The 20,555-nt window shown below is 43.1% G+C and overlaps 1 protein-coding gene across 1 annotated transcript; it reads right to left on the bottom strand.

Moving 5' to 3' along the window:
• Positions 1–508: 508 nt before the first annotated feature.
• On the bottom strand, positions 509–20,250 carry LOC310797461 (zona pellucida-like domain-containing protein 1; the record flags this gene model as incomplete). The annotated part of the gene is made up of 11 exons (XM_083659846.1): positions 509–639; positions 1,927–1,947; positions 2,133–2,232; positions 4,189–4,360; positions 4,508–4,588; positions 4,781–4,878; positions 5,744–5,816; positions 7,763–7,947; positions 8,039–8,265; positions 9,747–9,856; positions 19,847–20,250. The coding sequence occupies 11 exons, from the start codon at positions 20,248–20,250 to the stop codon at positions 509–511; spliced, it is 1,602 nt and encodes a 533-aa protein (XP_083515972.1).
• Between the last annotated feature and the right edge of the window lie 305 nt (positions 20,251–20,555).

The following is a 20,555-nucleotide window of genomic DNA, read 5'->3' as shown; positions in this document are numbered from 1 at the left end:
TTAATCAATGACACTAGTTGCTAATTTGAAGGCATGGATTACTAATTAAAGAGGCTGAACAGCAGGCTGTCAGGCTCATGTGCCATGAGGCTGAGCAGCAGTGGACTCCCTGTTCACATTGGGTGGCATGGATATAAGGGGGGGAGGGGCATTAAAGGAACCGCTAGATGTGAACTGGAGCTGCAATGAAGGAAATAAGCCGAAAAAAGCAAATATGTTCCAATAATGGTAGAAAGACCATAGTAAGAAACATGCAGAAAAAATAATATACTTTTATTAAAAATGTTGATATATAAAATAAGGCATTATGGTTATATACACCAATTTTGTGGCAACAAGTCCTGTCAGTCAAACACCTTTAATAGAAACAACTATATGTTTGAATGACCTAAGCATAACCCTGCTTGGATTATACAAACAATTATAGCCCTTAATTATATCCCCAATTTCAGAATATAAAATTAATAGAAAATAATGAAGCCGTGCAGGTGCTGGAGGATGGTGCTCTTCAAAAAATATTCCAATAGTTGAAGGTGTGGCGAGCGATGAACGCCAACAAGGTAATGCAGAGGGCTCCCACAATGCCTGCTACTACTGAAACAGCCAGCACAGTACCATTCTCACCAGTCTGCTGAGCACCTGGAGAGAAAAAGACAACCATGATTAGAAATGAGACCTTAGATCATTTCCATACTGATCAGCAGTGTTGTGCTTGTTACAAAAAAAAATTGAAATAAATAATACTTCCACCTGGGGAAAGTTATGTTTCTGCCATTTCCATTCTAAGCTAGCTCATTGTGAGAGCAATTAACCAAAAGGATGACAACTTCTTAGACAAGCCACTGTAAATATTACTACCTACTGGGAAAAGTAACATTACTGCAGCGTGTGTGACCCGATGCTGCTGATGAGTTGGTGAATAAGCTATGGTAATACGACTCAAAAAGTGCTAAGCTGTAGATGTGATGTGATGTAGGCATGATATCCTTAAATATGATTTGATATGAGATATGTGATGTACTTAGATAGTAAATGTGATGCGATATAAAATGTGATGTGATATACACGAAATGTGATGTTATATAGATGTGGTGTGATGATGTCCTTGGACGTGTGATGTCAACAGGTCCTCCAACCCATACGACCACATACATACTGTATAGTTGTTTGTTCCTACTCTTCTAATACCACCCACTGGACCGTTTCCAATGTTCATTTGAAAATGTCGCGATGTCTCCAACGTTCATTTGAAATTGTTATACGTTATTGGTTAAGGTTAGGCAACTAAAACAGCTTGATTAAGGTTATGGTTTGGGTTAAGGTTAAATCAACAAAACTGACTTACGGTTGAAATGTAGACTTTGAAAATGCTGGGGATCGACCACAACACCCTTACTTTCTTTCCCCCATGCTATTGCAAGAGCAGACTGTTGTTATTTTAGCCTACATGACCGCTAGAAGTTGCTGAATTTTAAAATGTAAATATAGGTCGTAAAAGCTGCTTGTACAAACGACCTATGGGGTCGGTTTTTTTGAAGGACCATAGACCGGATAAAAAATATGCATGGAGTCACCGTGACATCAGCCATTGGTTTCTGGACTCCCGTTTTGAACCCTGGAGTCTGGGAGTGTGGCCGTCACTTGGATCTTGGAGATCTTCAGTTCACGTGAGACGGCACGAGACGGCACAGGAGACCAGGGGTTTCCCCACAGAGCCGCAGCTCTGCCTGTTATTGGTCCGTGATCGACAAGCTGTGCGAGCACTGGACAGACGACCTGTCAATCGCGCCCAAATCATAGTCTTTCCTACTATCCATTTCACTCTGTGCTGTGACATAGATGTGATCTAGATGTGATGTTGTGATGCAGATGTACGTAGATGTAGATATGAGTCACATAGAAATCACTGTATTAGTAGACGCATACCTGCAGTCTCCACCGGATCCCCTGTGACAGAGCAAGAGAAAACCCCTCAGTTCAATCCATGGCCAAAGGAAACTTCCAAGCAACTCATGCATGACTGGTATGAGATGGGTATTATACAGTAAATACTGTGCCTTCATTATTCTGCTGCGGCAGTGCCATTGAATGCTGGAGCATCCCTGAATGCTGGTGGCCATTCAGTTTCTCACCGTTGTCCACATGGGTGGTGATGGGGCCCGAGGTGACGGTGGCCACGTCGCTCAGCGTGGTGCCCTGGACATCATCAGCGCTGCGACGCCTCCTGCAGGCCTGTAGGTGGATTGGGTGAGAGGTTATTCGAATATCTCAAATACTTTTTTTTTATACTTATGGATGCCGCATTTCGACTGCATAGTATTGTCTCTACTCTATTCTACTCGCTTTTGGTAGGTAGTACCTGTTGGTTTTCCACCGCAAATACGACCGGCCAAAGCTGTTGGTCAGAGCTGCGGCCTGGGCTGCAAACTGGAATATTTTGAGAAAATATACCAATATTCTCTATCTCTGGCGTGCATGTGGTGGGACATACTTTCTGTTTCCAATTATGCCTCCGCCACGGCGATAGCCAGGCCAGAGGCATTATGGTTTCGGGTTGTCCATCCATCTGTACGTCCGCATCCGTCCGTCCGATGTTCGTTAACGCGATATCTGAGGAACGCCTTGACAGAATTTAATCAAATTTGCCTCAAACATCCACTTGGACTCAAGGATGAACTGATTACATTTTGGTGGTCAAAGGTAAAGGTTCAAGGTCACTGTGACCTCACGAACCCCATTTCCAAGCTCGTTAATGCGATATCTGAGGAATGCCTTGACGGAATTTCTTCCAATTTGGCTCAAACGTCGACTTGGACTCGAGGATGAACTGATTAGATTTTGGTGGTCAAAGGTCAAAGTTCAAGGTCACTGTGACCTCACGAATGCCATTTCCAAGCTCGTTAACACGCTATCTCAGGAACGCCTTGACAGAATTTCTTCCAATTTGGCTCAAACGTCGACTTGGACTCAGGGATGAACTGATTAGATTTTGGTGGTCAAAGTCCAAGGTCACTGTAGTCTGACTGGATTGAAGCAGCATGGTGGACTTAGCTCTCTCATTGGTGCCGGATGGAAATCCCATTCCGCTCCCTGCTCCGCTCTGACTGCGGCTGCAACCATATTTGGATTTCCTTTCCACGCCCCCGTATGCCTCTGCTGCTGTACGTGTCGAATCTGCCGAGCTGAAATGCCTGCGCCGCTGCCTTAGAAACAAAACAACAGCAGCGCTAGTCGCTAGCTCGTTGCTACACGCTGAAAACGATTGATGTGGATGGTACGTTCGGTGGATTAAGTAAGTTCACGAATGCCATTTTCAAACCCGTTAACGCAATATCTTAGGAACGCCTTGATGTGGATGGTATGGTATGGTTTCCAAATACATAGCTTCTGGTTTTCTGCAGGAAAGTACTTGCTTTGTAAATTAAAATGTCTCATAATTTTACGTACATAAGAGTACACAAGAGCGTTTTGGCTTTGCAGGAATGTTGGTGACTTAATGGCGGTAGGCTAGCCCTGCAGTGCAGAATACACAAGAATTTGTGCTAAGCTAACTAGCAGGAGGGTGCATGGCTACTTTCTAATGAACACAGAGAAGAGAAGGGTATCTACTGTATCTTCTTGTCTTAATGGGAATATGGCAAATAGGCGAATCTCCCAAAAATGTTGCCATGTTCATTTAAGGCAGGGTCGCATACAGAAAAATATAAGGAGTCGCGGGCCAAACAATATTAAGAAGCGGCAGTTTTCAACCTGTTGGAAAACTTTTGTTTGTTTGTTTTTTGCTAAATTCATGGCGGCCACTTAAAAACGGGCAGCGGGCCGTAGTTTGGCCACCCCTGATTTAAGCGCTTCTTATAGGCAACCAATGTTGTATTGATCAATTCTAAAATAAATATGCAATTAAACAAACTGCATCAAATCCATCAGGTGCTGGATATCTGAACAGTGACCTCATATCAGCCTACCGTTCACCTCAAGAGTGTAACCAACAGCTGTCCTTTAACTGTGTAGAGTTCAGTTTACTCATTCTTAGCAATCCAGATTGCCATGACAACTTCCCATGAAAATACACCAAATACGTGCAACGGTGAATAGATCCATAGCATGATGTAATATGAGGTGACTGTTAGATCCATAGCATGATGTAATCTGAGGTGACTGTTTTGAAGCCTGGCAGCAGAAGCTGACCTGAATGAGGCTGGGGCAGAAGGAGCGCTCACAGAGCCTGGTGGCACAGTGCAGGTAGAAGGTGGACAGAGTCCTGTTCCTGTGGTGGATGAAGCGGAAAGCCTCGAAGGAGAAGCGTGCTTCCTGCTGCAATCCATTGACCGCCAGTACCGTCTGGGGGTCCCGGGTACACCTGGTGGTGGAGAGTAGTGTGTGTGTGTGTGTGTGTGTGTGTGTGTGTGTGGGGGGGGGGGGGTAGAGGGGTAGATGAAAAGTACTTATTTTCTGTATATCAGCCACAAATATCTAATTTTTCATCCAGGTAGGCAAATTCACTCACCCAACAAAGAGATCATAAAATGTGCTGTTGTCGGGGAAGGGGGTGGTCGTGGCATAACATCTGTCCAGGAAAACATTGAATCTGGGAGGGAAAACTTTGGTGTCAGTCACACAACAAGATGGGGAAAACCAATCATCTCTTTCTATTTTCAGGTAAGGTTTTGTTTGCTGGGGTTAGTTAGCTTAGCTCTGGATGACAGGTTGGTTCACTTTTTTAACCTATATGAACAGTTAACCTATATCTATCAGTTAGATGGGTGGAGAAGTAGCCTACCTGTTGGTAAGGTTGGTGGCTTTCACTTCTACATAGATCCTGGTCTTTAGCTGCAGGCCTCCATTAGGGATCTGTAGCACGGATGTGTAGGAACGGTCCTTTGAGCCAAATAATGTAGGAGAGGGAAGGATATCATTATTATCTCATCTTTACTGTATGTTGATGTTTTTGACGAAAAGGGGATTCCACTCATATATTGACCTTTGGGTTATTATTCTACATTTTCCTCATTAGGTTGACACACAGTCATCTTTAATTGTCTTGCTTTATGAAGGCTGTTTTTGTCTTTACTTGACAGAATGCCTCGGTTGTCTTTTTGGATACTAGGCATCTCGCCTGCATCACTGATGACATCACTCACTGATGACATCACAATGATGTCACAATGTCTATGACATCATCAGTGCTGTCTCAATCGCTTGAGTGTAACCAAAACCACAATTGCTCGAGTGACATCACTGATGATGTCACAATGCCTATGACATCATCAGTGGGACAAAAATGTAAACAGAGAACAGACAGAGATTGCCCACTTGCTCCCTATATATATATATATATATATATATATATATATATATATATATAATAATAATAATAATAATAAATTCGATTTCAAAAGCGCCTTTCTCAGACTCAAGGACACTACAATAAGAACAAAACACACTAAAAGAGACATAATAGGCAGAAAAAAGAGTAAGAAAAGAGGCTAAAAGGGTGCAGTAGAGCTATCCGGAGCCCAGGCTGTGCTCAGGGAAAGCGAGGCGGAAAAGATGGGTTTTGAGCTTGCTTTTAAAGATGTTTATAGATGTTTATATATATATATATATATATATATATATATATATACACAGACACACACACACACACACACACACACACACACACACACAGTGTATATATATACCGTATATATATGTACTCTCTCTTTCTCCATAGTTTCCAAAAAGCATTGCCCCACCTTACCGGATAGAGCTGCATGCTCAGTGTGCTTATGAAACTCCCATTCTTGTCTTTGATGGCCACGCTCACCCCAGACCTGTTGGGTGAAATCATTTCTGTCAGCAGCTGTCATCAGGGGGAAACCCCACCTTGTCAACAACCAGGTCATCATTCATTTGATATACTGTACGAGGGAACAACACAGTCAAGCACAACAATGTGTGATTCAAGCCCTCCTGAAACAAGACACAGGAGCGACATACAGTAAGAGCAGTGTCTGTGCCATGTAGCGTTACCAGCCAGTATACTTTCCGTATAGTCAAGTCAAGGTTTACTTGTATAGCCTTCAATCACAGTTATAGTCTCAAATGGCTTCATACGGCTACATTTTATCACCGTAAATTAAAAAGTGACAATGTAATCCTTACGATGTAATCCTAAATGTTTATTTTATTTTGTATTGATTTTGTTTTGTTTGAATACTTGTTTGAATGTGCACTTGCTCATTTAAGCCTACACATCTTAGAATTAGCTTGATGTCAAAGTTGTAATCCGCTACTTCCTTGTCTCTTTGGTTTATTTCTCGTTGGATTGAAGCAGTTTGATTTAATCTTTTCTTTGTCTGTTCAGCCATGGTGGCTATCACTGCTCATGCTAACTACACAGCTCTTCTTTTTTTTAGCTGTGACCAGCAGCTCTATAAGATGCTCTGTCGGTGGGTCGGTTGGTTGGTCAGTCGGTTAGTCAGTTAGTCAGTCGGTTGCTCGGTCCGCAAAAAGTGAACCACCCTGTGGCGACCACAGTTCTCACCCTAGAAGGCTGAACTTGGCATGGAGGACAAGTGTGTTTGTGTGTTTGTGTTCATGCGAATTGGCTAAACGGGGGGGGGGGGGGGTTGGGGTGGCACAGGCGGGGTGCCCCTGCCATCCTGCATTTTGGAAATTCGTATATGTGGTCGCAGCTAATGTGAATTCACACTTGTTTTTTTCTCGCACAGTGAAAAAGCATTGATGTTTCCGTGTTAAAACCTTCAGTCTGAAACAACCACATGAAGGTCTGAACACCACAACATCATTCAAACAAAGGGCTGTGAGTTTATTTTAAATTTAGAACAGCAAATGTAAAAGGTTGCATGCACTCTCTATAGGTTGAATCGCGTTGTTATCCCAATCAGTGGCAGCGAGTAACAAAATGGACATTAAAGTCGAGCTGAACCCAAGAATGACTTTTCTTTTCTTTTAGTTCAAATACCTGGGTATGCAGTGCACCTATTTAATAATGTATGCAAAACAAATCACAACAATCTAATTTCTTTAGTTTTTCACACTTTTTCACATCAAAAGTTCGTTTTTCAAGATTTCATTGATAACAGTAATTTACAGTTTGCTGACGTCACCCAGTACTATCAAATTTCTACCCCATTTCAACCAATCATATCACAACATGCAGCTGTCAATCAAATCTTCATTTCTGGATAATTTTCTCTTCCAAATGAAGTCGAAAATGGCGCCTAGTGCCTCTCATCTGGCAGAATTCCTATCCCATAAACTAACTACTAACTTGGCCAATTGTTAGAAACATGAACAAAAAACAAAAACTATAATCTCTCAGAATGCAAAGAAATGTAACTGGCTCGTTAAAACGCGCATACCAGGCATATTGTATCGTTACAGCAGTGATAATGGCGCGCGCATCCGAGAGCTTGGTTGTCAGGGGTTGCACCTCGGAGATTCCAGGCCGACGTGCTGCACTCTCCGCTCGGCAACACGAAGGCAGCTGGCTGCCTGCGGGTCGCTGACATCCACTCCTCCCGTCAAAAGGATTGCCTGGATTGGCCAAAGCCCAATCCAGTCCCCAGAATTGTCAAATAAAATCATCGACATGATACTATGACCCACCTCTCAATCTGTCATCTTAGACAAACTATGTTTTCAGTCTGAAACGGACTCATTATGCACGTGACGAACAGGTTCGACTTTAACTGATATGAATGTCACAGTGATGAATAGGCCTAAGGGCATGTGAGCTGCACGGGCCACTTACACGGTCATCTGAGTGTTGTTGACCAGATACTGGAGTGGATAGCGGCAGGAGAACTTGTACATTATCTCTTGGCGGTAGGTAATGGTTCCTGCATTGGGCTCCAGGGAGTTGATCATGCCTGAGATGTTGATGAACTGGACATTGGAGAAGTCTGAAAACACTCCAGTGCCCACCTCCTGTTTGATCTGTTAGGGAATAGAAGAGATCCCATAATGTGTTTTAGAAGAGGTTTAGATCGTTGGAACTATGGTTCCTTTCGGTGGAAAGCTAAAATACCGTGAGCTTGTTGGAGCAAGCAGCGATCGCCTCTTCCCTGATGGAGAAGTTGAATTTGAGAACTGGCGGGTCCACCGTCCAGTCGGGAGTCCCCTTGCACTCGTCTTTGGAGTGTTCGGCGTTGAGGGCCATCTGGGATTCGTTGTAGCCGCTGAAGTAGATGGGACACAGCAGAATCTGGAGTCCCACCCTCTCTGTCCCACAGAGGACTTCGACATCAGAGTTAGCTGAAGAGATAGAGGATGAGACCAAAATCATCTTCGGAATTTTAAAGGATAAGTCGAGTTATTTACAGAACAACCTGGGCCTTATTTTCCTAGTTTTTGTCAATTTCGTCACTTATTTCATAGAGCTTTTCGTTCCTCCAGTTCTCAGGGACTGCTGCTGTCCAACACACACCCAGACAGACAGGGCCAACCTGCAACATTGAACTCCAAAAGCGATTACACACCCTTTCAACACAACATTTTGACCACTTGTTATAACGGGAAGAACAGGAAAATAAGGTTGACAATAACCAGAATTATTCTTTAATTCCAAGACCTGAGTCCAAGGATTCCTCATGATACTTCCACGGGTGGTGTATTTCACATGCAGCAATTATCTCTATTCCATCGAATATGGAGTCCATTTTCTCCACTAAGGCCAGGCGTACTGCTACAGTTGGATGCTGTCATGACTGTATGTTTTGCAGTGATAATGTATTGCTGAAGGGTTATTAAGGATGTGCGTAAAGTCACTTTAGCCAACAAATAGACAAAATAAAGCATTAAAATGGATATATCCATCTTGTTTTTCAAAGTATGCACCTGCAGGCTGCAGAACCAAAATTGGTTCACACTGCTTCCTTCTCCCATCACTGACAGGTCCTTTAGAACTCCATCACTGACAGGTCCTTTAGAACTCCATCACTGACAGGTCCTTTAGAACTCCATCACGCAACAAACAGCTCCTTTTTCAACAGGACATCTCCAAACCCGTGACACACCTCACTCCGGGAACAAACCCGTGACACACCTCACACCAAGAACAAAAAACAAAGGAAAACGCTCCTCAAGCAGGGTGCCACTGTGCTGCAGCTTATTATGTTGCAGGAGAAAGAGAGGTGAGAAGAGGTATCATAGTGGGGCAGTTAAGTATAACAATTGTGCATTTTGAGATAAAAGCATATACTTTGGTACACTTATAGCCAAAGGCATTCCAAAAAGAATTGGATATGGGGGCATCATGAATTTTGAAGTTGGGGAAATGTGGCCACAGACTGGCAGCCTATGGAAATTGTATCTGCACTAAGGTTTGTTAGACTAGTCTGATACTGTATGTATGTTTTGGTGTCAAATCATACATTTCTTATGTTGAGGAATTCAAATTTGGTACTTTAGAAGTACTCAGAAGCATCCTTCTATCTCACAATTCAAGACTCCAAATAAGTGATTGCCATAACTGCCCAAACCTAATCTCTTGAATTGTGATAGAAGGAAGCTTCTGAGAAATTGTAAAGTTCCAAATTTGAATTCCTCATCATAAGAAATGTATGATTTGACACCAAGATCACCCTTATCAGACTAGTCTACACAACTGTATTGCAGTTACTAAATTCCATAGGCTGACAAATGTACCAAGTTATATGCTTTTATCACCAAATGCACAATTATTAGGGAATGTTTAGCTAAGCTGCCCCACTATCAGGGTTGCTGGTTGCTCTGACCTGGCTTTCTGAACGTAGATTGTCCGAGGCAGTGTCCCACATTCAGAGCTTGGACGAGAGCGAGTGTGGCGAGCTGATACACAACAAGGGCCAGCCACATTGTCCTCAACCTGGTGTGGAAAACAGGGGGAGCCCCACATATCAGTCACCTGCTTTATATTCTATACTGACAGTCACCTGCTTTATATTCTATACTGACAGGTCTAAAGATCAGTCACCTGCTTTATATTCTATACTGACAGGTCTAAAGATCAGTCACCTGCTTTATATTCTATACTGACAGGTCTAAAGAAAAAGTTACAGATCAAGCCTCTAACCTAGTGGTTCTCAACGTGGGGTCTGGGGACCAACAGGGGGTCCCCAGCAAAGTGGTGAATTGCTAAACTTCGCCACTCTTTAATTTAGAAGACGTTAACACATTAGAAGAATAACTGTTTTAACCAGCTTCACAGGACAGGTAGGCATGGAAAAATGACGTAATGTAATTCTGGACAAAACAATAAAAATATATTGTCAGATTTGAGTTCAAGGGACACAATCTCATCAAATGGGGTCCATGGCCCAAATGTTTACTAAATTATGGGTCGTTGATATGTGTGTGTGTGTGTGTGTGTGTGTGTGTGTGTGTGTGTGTGTGTGTGTGTGTGTGTGTGTGTGAATGTGTAATGTGCACTTTTCAGAACTTTGTAACAAAGTACTACTGTAATAAGACTCAAACACACAAAAGTTACACATATCTGAAGATCGATAGAGAACAAAGAAGGCTATTACAAAACTAGCCTAATTGAAAATCCAATAAGCTGGTGTTCAAATTGAACAGCACGATGAATGAATATGATACAACAAGAGGTTAATAAATTGCAACTGTAACTTTATATGAATGAGTTTTTACAAGTGATTTAAAGTCCAGCATAGACTGAGGCAAAAACCATGCATGATTCTGAATGTATGAAACTTAACTGGACGCCAGCCTGATGTGGCTTCAATTGGACAAGACAATCTGAGAAGAAAAGCAAATCAGCAAAAAAGCAAAGCAAATGTGCTACTGGCCTGCTGAAAGCTGTGACATCCATCACATTTCATTTCAAAGAAAATAGTAAAATAGCTTTTTTATTAACAAACTAGTCACCTTTTTGATCACAAAATAGGGTACTTAAGTGAATGTGAGTGTTTTTGTGTCTGCCCTGGTATTTGTCACCATTTTCACTCTCCAGAAGTTTGTATCCCTGGTTTCTGTTGCCAGCTCTAAAACAAGGAGCCCTGGTCTTGACCTGCTCTATATGAAAAGTGTCACAAGATCACTTTTGTTATGATTGGGCACTATACAAATAAAATTTACTTGACTTAAAATGCATTTATCTTGTAACTAATCACCAACAATACCCCAGGCTGTGGAACTCTCCTCTCTTATCTTTCTTCCATGGTGAGGCACAGCTGTAGAAAAGTTCTCACTTACCTTGTGTGGATGCCCACAGTATCTTGCCCCACCTCTTTCCCTCAGTCTGTCTGTTCTCACTTTGCTCTTGCCGTCATGACTTCCAGCTATTTATACTACAGTAGCCTCTGTTCCAGCCTCCTTTCCATTTAACTGGAAACTCGCAGAGAGGAAAGTGGTCCAACCAGCTGTGGATCCCACGACCGGATCGACTGACAGGCCTGGAACAATAGATGAACCAATAAGATTAACGTATGTCTATGGTCTTGTAACATGTTATGTCAAGCAGGTCAAAAAAAATAAGGTGGTCAGTAGAGAAAACCTACTACCACTGGAATATTTTTTTTAAGCAAAAATAAATGCTGAAAAATATTTATTTTTATTTTGGTGTAAACTTTTCTCAGTATCGTAAAGGAATATTCTCTGAAATTTGCTGTACACATCATCAAGAGACACCAATCATATTCAGAATTGTACTATATTTCTTTGAACATATAACGCACAGCCACATAAATAGATTTGAACATTATGAGAATCCCCCCACTCCATCAACAGGACAATGAGAGAACCCCCTCGCCAAAAAAATAAAATAAAAATTAAATTAAATTAAAAATTAAAAATAAATAAAAATACTTGATGATAACCTATAATAACTTTGGTCATACAGCCCTAAAGAAGTGACATAAGCATTCAATCCCAGGCTGCATTGCATTGTTTCAGCCACTTTTACGCGTGTCGAGTGTCTAAAACGGCCTCAATATTGCCCAAGCTGCTCCACCAGACTGATGCTTGTTTTCACATCCCCCCTTATTTAGCCAGGGGCTACCACTCTTTGTTCAGAAAGTAGGTCTCCCGAACACCATGTCAGACGTGGCGAGTAGGCACACCCTGCCAAACAAAACCCTACTAGTACTGTCAGCGTCATCTGAACCATAATGCTTCTCCACTGATGCCCTCCAGAAATCCAGAGGCTGGGATCCACACAATGGTGTGGAGATGATCTTACAGAGAGCTCGGCACTATAGGCAGCACTCCTGTCTCTTTCCATTCAGCAGCCATAAGTGTATCTGAGTGGGGATTAACCACAGGTAACCAACTGTACATTTTCCTCACCATGGCTGCTTGAGGGGGAAACAATGTTTCCACAAAGCCCACATACTATACATCAATATTTCTGTATCATGTGAAATTCCTCTCTCGTGAATCACGTTTTACGGCCCCAGAACTGAAGCAATTGCTGCACAGATATCAACCTTCATCTCAACCATAATGACTGAATATTTTGTGATAATACAGTGCTGGTTAAGAATCCCTATTTCAGTGTTAGATTTTTGTTTTGCAACATTTTGTCAATTTTGAATAATTACTTTATTGCCATTGGACCCAACAATGAGTTGCTTGCAGCACATTTCTTCAACAAAGACTCTGAACTTGAACCTGCCATGTTCCACCTTTGCTGCAAAGCAAGGGTTTGTTTACCGACTTGAGCAAACACATAATCCACCAAGTCAGACTAGCGTCAGAGTCCACATGATATCGGTTAAGGTGATTATTCCCCATCCAACATCCTCTGTTTGGTTTCTATTTCCATCACCTAAGGGCGGAACATCCCTAATACGCAACTAATTCCTGATTGAAGCTGCTTCTTATTGTACGCCGCAGTAACAGAATCTGCATGATATCACAAAGATCACCTTGTTCTTTGCTTGTCCTCATTTTTTTTAAATATTAGACATCATTAAATGTCACTCATGTTTCTATTCAAATGGCCGAGTTGCACGCTTAATGACACGTGGAATGATTCCCATCAAATTCTTTGAAGAGGTCAAGTAAGGACACAGAATATACAATAGCAAGATGTTTTAATGGTAAATGGACTGGATTTATATATAGCGCTTTACAGTAATGCCTACATTCACCCATTCATGCTCACATTCACACACCGACGAGCTCAGAGGTTGATCTGTGAGATGTGACCACACCTCCGGAAGCACAAATAGGTGCTGTTACAGAAATTGAGTTATTTGCGGCCACTGCAGAAAAAGCTATAGGCAGGGCTGGAGGAGGACACACACACACACGATCGCACACCACCCATCTTCACACACAATCGCACACCACCCATCTTCACGCTACCCTGGATATGTATACCAACCATGCCACTTCCTACAAATGCTAAAACCATGGCTATACTGTCCATTAACACCCACACAAGCTGCTCCCAAACACTGTTCAGCCCATGCTATGTTGTTTTGTTCATTTATTTCTTATGCTATAGGGCCTATAGCATAAGAAATAAATGAACAAAACAACATAGCATAAGAAATAAACAAAACAGGAAACACTGCCAGCTGACTCACTGTTAATGTTGATGTTAGCCATTGTTAGCTTCTGCTTACCGCAAATTCTACTCTTCCACCACTCTCACCTTCATCTTTCTCCCTCTCCTCATCCTCACTGTGCCCATGGGGGGTAAAGACGTTCCTGCAGCAAACAGCAGAAAGGTTTGCACATTTGGCAGCATCTTGCATGAAGGGCCCAACTTCTTTTGACCCGCAATTTCTCCACACCTCCCTTACATTTTGTCTAATCCATCTTGGTACTCTTGTTTGCAGTCTGCAGATGCACTGTGTAATGAAGGCACCGAGTCCAAAAGGGGAGGGCTTTAAAGATGTGGGTTAGTCCAGTGTCTGTCAATTAAGAAAGAATAAGAATGAGCCTAGCTACTTTATGACCGGTCAGTAAAAAAAAAAGAAGAAAAGAAAGTCTGACCGGCCCATAAGGCACCCCACCGGGAAAATGCCCGGTATGCCAGATGGCCAGTCCAGCCCTGGCTATATTGTCTCACAAATGGAACAAACACTCCAGAACAAAAGCTCAGACATTCTTGGGTCTGGGAAGACTTTTGATGACACATTTTGCGGCAAAGCTCAGCCAGTAGCTTGAGTACTGCATATGACTCAGAGAATAATATGGCTCACGCATGCCGAGGTTGGCGCCAAATGTTGGGGACTTTGAGATATGAGAGACTTTGAGACATGAGCTCTGCTGCAGGATGCTGGATGCCAACACATCAAGCTTCCTTCCCTTCAGCACGTGTGAAGGGTTGAAGCTGTGCCACTCCTGCAGGTTTGGTTACTGGAGGTTTAGGTGTATACTCAGTAGCCTCAGTAGCCTAAACTCCAGTAAACAGGTGACTCCCTGAGGAGTCGGCTGTACAGAGGACTGATTCCAGCTTCTTTTGTTCCTATAGTCAATGCAAAGTGACTATATATGTCTATAGGAACAAAAAGCTGTATAATTAGGTGGGGCTGTGTGGCAGTTTCAGTAGGGCCTTGCTTGACTTGCTCAAGAGTTTTTTTAGACATTGTAATTTATTGATATATGTTATATACTTTATACTTTCCAGGTGGTGAATATATACTAGCCATGTACCCGGCGTTGCCCGGGTTAAATAAGCTCAAAGCGATACAACTGCGCCTTTTGCTCGGCCGGAAATGGTGGTGTCCAGATTATTTGGATGGAAATCTTCAGCCCAATCCGAGCTGGCGTGTGGGACTGAGGTGGCTTCCAGGGCTTTCCAACCTGCCCATTACCTTCCCCGGATCATAACTCAATGGCATGGATTTTTTTTTTGCCCAATCCGACCTAGTGTGTGGGCACGCATAAAATATATGCACACGGACGCACAGACTAATGTACCCGCCATTGTCTGGGTTAAATAGGCACAAAGCAAAACAACTGTGCATTTTGCTTGGCTGGAAATGATGGTGTGTCCAGGTGGTTTCCAGGACTTTCCAGAAGGTTTCTAGGATTTTACAACCGGCCCATGACCTTTCCCAGATGATAACCCACCGCCATGCAAGTTTTCAGCCCAATCTGACTTGGGGAGGTGGTTTCCACGACTTTCCAAGAGGTTCCAGGACTAAACATGCCCATGGACCTTTCCCCCGGATCATAACCCACAGCCACACTCATTTTCAACCCAATCCGCCCTGGACATAGTGGGTTAGAACCCAGCTCAAGGAAGTAACAAACGAGGGGAGTCATACACAAAGTAAAAGTTTAAACAGCGTTTCTTTTTTATTAACTAAGGGAAAATAACTAGACAACACAAACTACTTTAAACAAAAGAACAGAAAAAAGTGCATCAGTGAGGAGAGAGAGACAGAATGGTCTGATGGTCTTCTTAAGCCAAGTGCACCGGGCCCAGGTGCACCCAATCAGCGACCCCAACACAGGTGGGAGGGTTGTCACAAAATCTAAAATCTTATCAGATGAGGGAACCTGGGACAAAATCTTATCAAATGGGGGTCCGTGGTCTAATTTGTGTCAGTTTCAGAATCGTTGATGTGAAAAATTCAGAGGGGGGAAAAGTCTGAGAACCACTGAAGTAGTTAATTACAGGTGATTGATTCACCTGTGTCACAAGCTTCATTCAGCCTGCCTGCTGCTGCTCAACACTCATGTATGCACGTTTCAACAATGGGCCTTTTTCACAGCAGCCATTTTGTGGAAAGGCAGGATAAACACAGGTGAAACCAAAACATTAATGAGGACCCCAGCACTGGAATTGAAAGTTGGAAACCCACATTAATGTTTTGGTTGCACCTGTGTTTACCCTGCCTTTTAGACACAAAATGGCCGCTGTGAAAATATCAACGAGGAGTCAGTCAGTATGCCCCCAAGGCTCCTCGAGGCCAGCCTGTTCCGGGTCTGGCAATAAAAATGTTTTGATACTGTATTGCATTTGTGTGTTTATATTTTGAGTAGATATTACTATAACAATCTTTAACTGTCTACAGTGTAACACTGAAAATGCTAAAAGGCCTAAACCTACTGATGAGATATTCATAGTGTTGTATCAAGCACATCAGTGTGTTGTTGATTGGTGGTAGAGGGCCGAGGCCGTGGGTGCCCCGGGGCCCGAGTGCCCACGGGAGGAGCCGAGCACCCCGGGGGTGGGGAGCGGGAGCGAGAGAGAGAATGCACAATGCACGCGCAGGCTACTGCAGCGGGCGTGTCTGTCTGTCCCTAATGGCAATATACATTGAGAGGGACAAATCCCCTGCTCCCGGTGCTCCTAGGGGAGAGCAGAACAAGGAACTAACCATTCTACACTGAAACGGATATTGGTGTGATGGGTATATATAGCACTCTCATACCATGTCTGTTAGGGTGTTGAGTCTATTTTTTATTTGTCTTGATTGAATGTTCCAAAACAGCATGCCAAGAATAGGCTAATGATTATTTCCACCCACCACTTATTTAATTTGATTACTTCCATGTCAAAAGTTTGTAAGGAAAGTTTGTAAGGAACAAGGCATGGGGAAATATGCAAATGTGTTTGTCCAATGCTCCGATGGCATTGCTCTCTGTCAGAACTTGCTTGGATGTCCTAGTAGCAAAAGTAAATGCATAAATTAATAGCAGATGACATCAGGGTTTAGCAAACCCAGATTGCAGTGTTCAAAGAGGAAGGGGAAAAGAGGACAGGATGACGATATATATTATTAGATATATCGGAGTGGGAACAAGTTGGATAAACTGTCTAAACTAAAGGCTAAACTGGTTTGGTCTGTCTGGGCACAGAATGATTGTGTAATCAGAGGGCCTGACTCAGGGCAGGGAGAGGTGACATGGAGGTGAGTGAGAAAAGGTGGCTGAATAATTACATCACAACAGTCTAATCTTAATGTTAATATTCCTCTAATCTGGCTTCAAGTAGCCAAGTTTTTTTTGGGTGGCGGCGGCCGCCACACTATAGCATTGGGGGGGCTTGTGTTGGCATGGGCACCCACTGGCAGAAACATAAATCGGCACCTATGGCGTGTGTCATTTTGATGCAAAAAAGGAAAGAGATAAAAGAGAGTTAAGATTGTGTCTCTGGTTTCGTGTTTAGAGTTTTGAGAAAATGAGCCAAAGATTCAAAAGACATGTAAACGATTGTGGAAAAACTAACCAAAATCGTCAGACCTGTGTCAAATAGCATTTGCAAATCCTTCTCGTTTTGCAGTGTTCATTTTGCCCTGCTGAAAATGCTGGTGGATGTTGTCACATGTAGGGCAAGACACCTTTGAAAATGCATGAAATGCTCCCAATAAGCATTAAAACAAACTTGGTCACAGTCATGGTTGTCAGTTTTAACTAATGAGTTCTGCTGAGACAGTATGGCTCGTATGAACCCTCTTTTTACTGTGCAAGTCTGCTCTTTGGCAGGCTGTTGTAATTATAATTAGACCAATTAAGCCAATTATGAGCAAGTAAGTAGGCTACCTAATAGCATATAATGCATGGCCCTTTTCTCATGAACTGACTCTCACCATTTGGGCCATACTCCCGAAACAAAATATCCCCTCACAAGCATGGAAGTGTTTTTGTTTTTTTAATCGAAGTCATTCAGATTTGTAGGTCTTGTGGCTTACATTGCATGCATGCGACCACATGGCCACTAGAGGCAGCCAGGCAGGCATGCAAAGTGGTGGATAGTGAAAAAGGTGACAGATACCAGGGCAGAGTCAGACACAAAATCATTCACTTAAGTGCCTATTCACCTTATGTTGCCATGCCCACTTTTTCTCTTTCCTGTCGGACTCAATTGTATTTGTTCTTCCGGTTCAGCGTTAGCTGGCCGGTAAACATCGATAAACTGTAAACTATGAATGAAGTTTGGCAACATTCAGCAGCCACATTGCAGCCAACTTCAGACATGCTCATAGCGTTAGCCTTTGTTCACACAGGACGCCTAACGTACAGTAAGCAGAACTGAAGCTTGAGGCCGGTCACACAGCCAGCCTCCTCGCTGCTCGTTAAAAATGACCAAATAGGCGTTATTCTGATAAACTCGTCACATATTTGGAATGTTACGTTATCATCCGAAAAAATATTAAAACTTTATATAACTGTTTTTTTGCTTGAAAACAGCTTTTTGGCAAGTCTAAAAATGATAAAGGTAGGAGTAATCTACTTCCGGGTCTAAAACGGAAGAACGATTAGGCTACAAAATGACGTAATGCAGAAGCGTCCTGATATGGGCAAATAAGGTGAATAGGTTGGGACTTGGGATGAAAAAGGTGACTCACCTAAAGGTGAAGTTTGCATCCCTCCCTGTAGAGGAAAAAGACAAGACTCACTGGTACATAAGTCCGTTTTGTCACTTAAAACAGCTTTTTAACTCAATATGCCATAAGTGTCATGCCCAGGCCAAGGTGTGGCCTGCTCTGCCTGCTGTGTGACTATTTCCTGAGGAGCTAAACTCAGTGGACTTTGTTTTTGATTGTGTGATTTATTTCCTGTAAACTCAGTGGACTTTATGTTTACAATAGAGAAATGAGTTCTGTTTATTCCTTGTGTAGTCTGTCTTCTCCCCACCTGTTCATGTTCCCTTGCTATAATTCCTCCCACCTGTTGCCTATGTCTCATTAGTCTGCCCCATTACCTGAGTTTTCCCCACCAATCAGTTCTCCCATGTTGCCCTGTATTCCTGCCTTCCCAGCTGTCCCTCATGTGTCATTAGTTAGCTGTCTATATATTGTCTGAGTCTGTGTGTGGTGTTTGTCGAATCATTGTCTATCTGTTCTCCGGTGTGGTATGTTTCAGCAACCCTGTGATCTGTATGTTTTTACATCCTGTTCCTGAGTATAGCCTAGCCGCTGGCTAGTGAGTTTTTTTGTTTTGTATTTTGAAGTTTCCTGAGTAAAGACTATTTCTGTTGCACCTGAAACCTTGCCTGCTGCTTCTCTCTCCTCTGCATTTGGGTCCACATCACTACACCATCTAACCACACCATAACAGAATGAACCGACCAGTCATGGACCCAGCAGAACTCATTTCTCTATTGTAAACATAAAGTCCACAGAGTTTACAGGAAATAAATCACACAATCAAAACCAAAGTCCACTGAGTTTAGCTCCTCAGGAAATAGTCACACAGCAGGCAGAGCAGGCCACACCTTGGCCTGGGCATGACAATAAGAATGGTTATGGCATAACCTAGTGTCCTCTAGTAAGAGAGTGGCATCAGCGGAGGACCAAAATGCGAGACTCATTAGCCAATGAACAGCCAGGAATGGGTCTCGCGCTACTTTTGCATGCTAAAATAAAGCTGATAATGTACAATTTGATTCAAGGGATGACCCTGAGAGAAGGGTCTTTCAAAGTACAACACAAACTGACCATTTTGCTGCAACTCGACAGTGCTGCTTCTTTTAGCCTACTCAAGAGTTCCACTTTCTACTTCCTGGAAAAAAAACTGGTCCATTGGAGTGAATGGAGATGTCGGAACTCTTCTATTATACAGCTCTGGCATAACCATAGAATGGTTACCATTCTTACACAATTTGTTAGGCTATGGCAGGAGGAAACTAAATGCATAATCGACAACAGCAAGTGGTGATAGTGGAATTCAAGGCTGCAATTAAAGCAAAAGGCAACGGTTTGTAATTTCAACAACTCCATGTGACTCTTTAATTGCGTCAACATTAACATCGAGATACATTTTACTCAATGTTTGGTTAAAAACAAACAAACAATGACAGACAATAGTAGGCTAAAACAAACATGAATCCATCATTAGCGGGCAAGTTATTCATAGCAGCAGTCAGTCACACAGGACTGTTCCTCATTGAAAGGCTACGGTGTTCCTTGTCTTGGTGCTACCTGGTCACCTGGAGCTTGTGTAGGTGGCGAGCGCCTTGGTGCCGTCGGACACGGCGTGCTTGGCCAGCTCCCCGGACAGCAACAGGCGCGCTGCGGCCTGGATGTCGCTGGATGTCATGGTGCGGCGCTTGGTGTAGTCGGTCAGGCGAGAGGCTTCCCCGGCCACGCGCTCGAACATGTCTTTGACAAACGAGTCCATCATGCTCATGGCCTTACATGAGATGCTCATGCCGCCGGGCTGCACCTGCTTCAGCAGTTTCAACAGGTACAGGTTGTAGTCTTCCTTCCTGGTCTTTCTCCTGCGCTTTTTCTCTCCCTTCTTCTGGCTTTTGGGCACGGACTTTTCGGTGCCCTTGGAGTTTTGAGCCCTTTTTAGGCGCAGGGGCGTCGACTTTGCGTGCTCGACTGGCATGTTTGCATGTACGTCAAGGGTGAACGGCAGGAATATGAACGACAGAACCGATACCACCCCATCTCACACAGCGGTCCTCTATTTATAGGCTATGCAAATTACCCTGGCAAAATTGTCTGGGGCCAAAAACCTGGCTATCGGCGGAACGTTGGAACCAAAGTCCTTCAAAGATGTAATGTTATGGATACGGCAAGTTTCTTCAAGAACTTCTTTGAATACTTAGTTTGGTATGTCCATGTTTCTTATTTTTTCTCTAACTCATAGCGACTGGCGAGGTTAGGCTGCCTACTGCTGCATTTCTATGG

The sequence above is a fragment of the Poromitra crassiceps genome (assembly GCF_964638095.1).
Source record: "Poromitra crassiceps genome assembly, chromosome: 1".
In the NCBI taxonomy this organism is placed as follows: domain Eukaryota; kingdom Metazoa; phylum Chordata; class Actinopteri; order Beryciformes; family Melamphaidae; genus Poromitra; species Poromitra crassiceps.
Note: the sequence above shows the minus strand (reverse complement) of the source record. Positions and strands in the feature narration are given on the sequence as shown.